The sequence below is a fragment of the Manacus vitellinus genome, unplaced genomic scaffold, assembly GCF_001715985.3.
Source record: "Manacus vitellinus isolate BGI_N305 unplaced genomic scaffold, ASM171598v3 scaffold_24_pilon, whole genome shotgun sequence".
Classification (NCBI taxonomy): domain Eukaryota; kingdom Metazoa; phylum Chordata; class Aves; order Passeriformes; family Pipridae; genus Manacus; species Manacus vitellinus.
In genome coordinates, this window is record NW_021939798.1 from 12,434,369 (window position 1) to 12,438,087 (window position 3,719).

The window sequence follows — 3,719 nt, forward strand, 5'->3', positions numbered from 1 at the left end:
GGGCTTGGCCGCGGGGCTTCACCGCGCTCCTGATGCTTCCAGGAGGAGGAGGAGGTCCCGCTCAAGAAAGAGAAAACACATTTCACCGTCCGGCTGACGGAGCTGAAACCCGCTGACAAGGTGAAGCTGATCAAGGAGGTGAAGAACTTCGTGCCAGGAGTGAACCTCGTGCAGGTGAGCAGGGGCTGTCCCAGGCTCCGGTGTGTCGCCCCCAGGCCCACCTGGGTCCAGCAGTCGCTCTCTGTCTGAAGGGAGCCTGTATTCGTGTGTGCAGGAGCACAGTCTGTCTGTGTGAGCCTCAGTGCAGAGGCATGGACAAAGTGGGGAGCAAGATTTGGTTGTGTCTTTGGCATTTTCCCCTGGCAGAAGTGGGAGGATGAAGGAGGAGACCTAGAGCAAAGACCTCAGAGTCCTTCGTGCCAATCTCAGCTTCTCCAAACCTGAGAGCTGCTGTGAGCTTTCCTGCAGAGCTCAGGAGTCCCTCACTACAGCTCAGTTTGGCTTGCCTTTCCCAAAACCAATGTGTTTCTGAATTTAGATGAGTTTTTCTAATTCACACATCTTTCAATCCAGGCTTCCAGGTCTTTTCAGGGCTCTTCTTTTTGTAGGTGATGCTTCTTCCTCTTTTCTGGGAGGAAACTAGGCCTCTTACAGCCCTGGGCAGCATCTGAGCTCATGCCCTTGAGCCAGCGTGTGGGCTCAGCAGGTTGGGTGATGAAGCTGCTACTGGTAAAGTACTTAACGCACTGCAGTTCTCCACTGGGTGATGCTACCATATCTTGGGGTTAATAGTAGCACTTTCCATTTATCCAACTGCAGCGTTGAGTATTGCAGAGTCTGCTCTTATTGTATTCTGGAATAGCAGAAAGGTTTGCAGATAATCTTCTGACCTGTTCCTGTTGCAAAGCCAAAAGAGAAGCTCGGCGGCACAGGTGCAAGTTTGGCTGCCCCAGAGGGATAATTACCTGACTGTCAGCCTGATTCCTCTGAAAACTGTTCATCCATTATTGGTCCGAAGCAAACATGAAAATAACAAACCCTGTAATGGATGCAATCAGCAGATAATTAACTGGAGAGCTGATGCTAAATGAGCTCGGGGTAGCACGTGGCACCTGTCAGACGAGCTGTTTGTAGGTGCCGGCTATTGCAGGCAAACTCCAGTGTGATGTACCCGGCCTGGCCCTTTGGTTAAAACATACACACAAAACAACTGGCTGCTGACAGGGCTTCTGCCTGTAGAAGTTGTGTTCAAAGTAGAGTTGATGCACTTTTGTTGTAAATTTTATGGCCATCCAGTTGAGGTGTTTTAATGAGGTTTGCAGGGGATCTTTTGTGGCCTGATGGTTTGGAGGAGAGCATGGCTAGTGAGGACTTTGAGTGCTGGTGGGACCCAAACAGGTCAGTCCTGCGGCAACAACTGCGTGATGAGACAGGTGTGTGGTCAGCACACACCGGACTGAGGGCATCCTCGGTTCAGGAAGCTCATTGAGAGCCTCCCAGCAGACACTGACCCTGTGTCACTGCCAGTCCCGGGTTTGAGTGGGTTGGGAATGTGCTGCCTCTGCCCCGTGACTGCTGCTGTGTGGATCCCGCTTGGCTCGGGCCTTGCTCTTCCTCCCGCCAGGCGCCAGGAACAGCTGCTTCCCTTGACCAGGGCTGCTTTAGAATGGAGTCATGCCTTGGTGAGCAGGGTTCTGAAATGAATAACCTGGGTTGTGTTGCCTGTTCTCATGGAGCAAGCTGGAACAGGCTCCTGTCTGAACCCTGTCCTGGTGAGTGAAGGGATTCCTGCCCTGCCGAGCACTGGCCGTGCCTGCTCACCCCAGCAAAAAAAAAAGCATTTTCTGCCACCACAGATATGTTGTCACTGTACCCAGCAGGAATCAAAAGGACAAAACCTTTTTACCAGCGGCAGCCAGTCCGGTGGGCACTAAAGCTGCACCAAGCCACAGCAGAGAGCTGTGGCTTCTTACCTGGGAACCAGCTGGGGTTTGTTTCAAGGAGCCAAATAGCTTCACTGGTGCTGGGTGTAAGAGCAGGAGGGTCTGACCACAGCAGGGGCTTGTCCCCCCAGGCTCCCTTCCCTCCCTACAGCAGCACTGTTGTAAGTTCCTTAAATCAGCTCAGCAGCTTTTCAGCTTGCCTTAAGTATTGCACTGCTGCTTAGTACCAGTAGTTTTGCTTAGAAAGCCCCTAAAATGTCAAAACAATGTGTTCCAAGTATAATCTGTGCTGAAGCTCTGTTTTACCCGATGTAGCTGTGTCCAAACCCTGCACCGGCCTCCCCTCCTGCTGGCACAAGTATGTGAACCAAAACACAGACACTGAGCAGGGCTGGCCCAGTGCCAGGCAGCCACTGCCTTAGTAGGTCACTGCATGGGCCTCTGCCTGCACCCACTCCTGCATGGGCCAGAGGTGCACACCTGGGAGCACCACACCCATGCCGGGAGGAATTTAAGAGCAGCGAATCGCTGGAAAAGGTTTCCCAGTGGATATACTGCTGCCCACGGTCAGGTTTAGCCACCTTCCGGTGGGATGTGCCAGAGTTCAAGTGAAAGTCTTGGGGTTTGCACTGGTCAGTGAGTTTCCCTGGTCATCTTAAGCAGAGGTCAGGCTCATGGCTCTAAATCCGATAATCTGGTTAGTGAAAGGCACTTTATGAGCCTCGTACTTTGTCCCTCCCACAGGCAAAGAAGCTGGTGGAGTCCCTTCCGCAGGAGATCAAGGCAAACGCCTCCAAGGAGGAAGCAGAGAAGATCAAAGCAGCGCTGGAGGCAGCAGGAGGGACTGTTGTTCTGGAGTAGTCTCACCCCAGAGGGACTGGCACAACGGCTGCTGCCCAAGCTGAGCCCGGACCTTTCCAAGCGCATGGCGCGGTGGGAGTGCTCTCCCAAAAAACACTGTGCTTTGGCAGAGCTGCTGCCTCCTTCCACTGTCACCATGAACTCTACCTTATAAATATAAAAAAAAACATGTAAAATGGTTCATCTATCAGCTCTGATTATCCCCATGCTCCATATTTGCACACTGGTAACGTTGCTCTTTCATAGAATCATGGAATGGTTTGAGTTGGAAGCGACCTTAAAGATCATCTCATCCCAACCCCTGCCATGAGCTGGGATACCTTCCACTACACCAGGTTGCTCCAATCCCCGTCCAACCTGGCCTTGGACACTTCCAGGGATGGGGCAGCCACAGTTTCTCTGGGCAACCTGTACCAGGGCCTCACCACCCTCAGAGGGAAGAATTTCTTCCTATTATCTAACCTAAACCTACTCTCTCAGTGTGAAGCCGTTCCCTCTTGTCCTGTCAAGGCTCTCCTAAATAGTCTCTCTCCATCTTTCTTGTAGGCTCCCTTCAGGTTCTGAAGTTTGATGCCAGCACATCACCCCCCTCCTCATGGCATCTCCCCCTCTTAACGCTGCCTTTTGCTGATGGTCTCACCGCCCTGTTAGTTGTTAACGGGAAGAACCCACTTCCATAGGCTGTGGAGATGTGGGCAGGGCAGGAATGAGTACTCTGGAGCTGCTGATTATCCCCGCACTCTGCATGTGTGCACTGGTAACGCTGCTGTTTGTACCCGCGCATCCCCTGCCTCTTCACGCCGCTTTTTTGCAGATGCCTTCACCTCCCCGTTAGTTAATCCCCGTTAATTATTAACGGGAAGAAACCACTTCCGCGGGCTGTGGAGGGCGGGGAAGGATGATTCCGGAGCCTGG

At 52.6% G+C, this 3,719-nt stretch overlaps 1 protein-coding gene across 1 annotated transcript in view; it reads left to right on the forward strand.

Annotated features, from left to right (window-relative positions):
- Positions 1–2,985, forward strand: part of MRPL12 (mitochondrial ribosomal protein L12) — a 4,085-nt gene extending 1,100 nt beyond the window's left edge. Inside the window, exons 2-3 of the mRNA XM_029960128.1 lie at positions 43–174; positions 2,688–2,985. Of these exons, the coding sequence (XP_029815988.1) occupies positions 43–174; positions 2,688–2,804 (249 nt within the window). The 3' untranslated portion in view covers positions 2,805–2,985. The remainder of the gene's footprint in view (positions 1–42; positions 175–2,687) is intronic.
- The last annotated feature ends 734 nt before the right edge of the window (positions 2,986–3,719 follow it).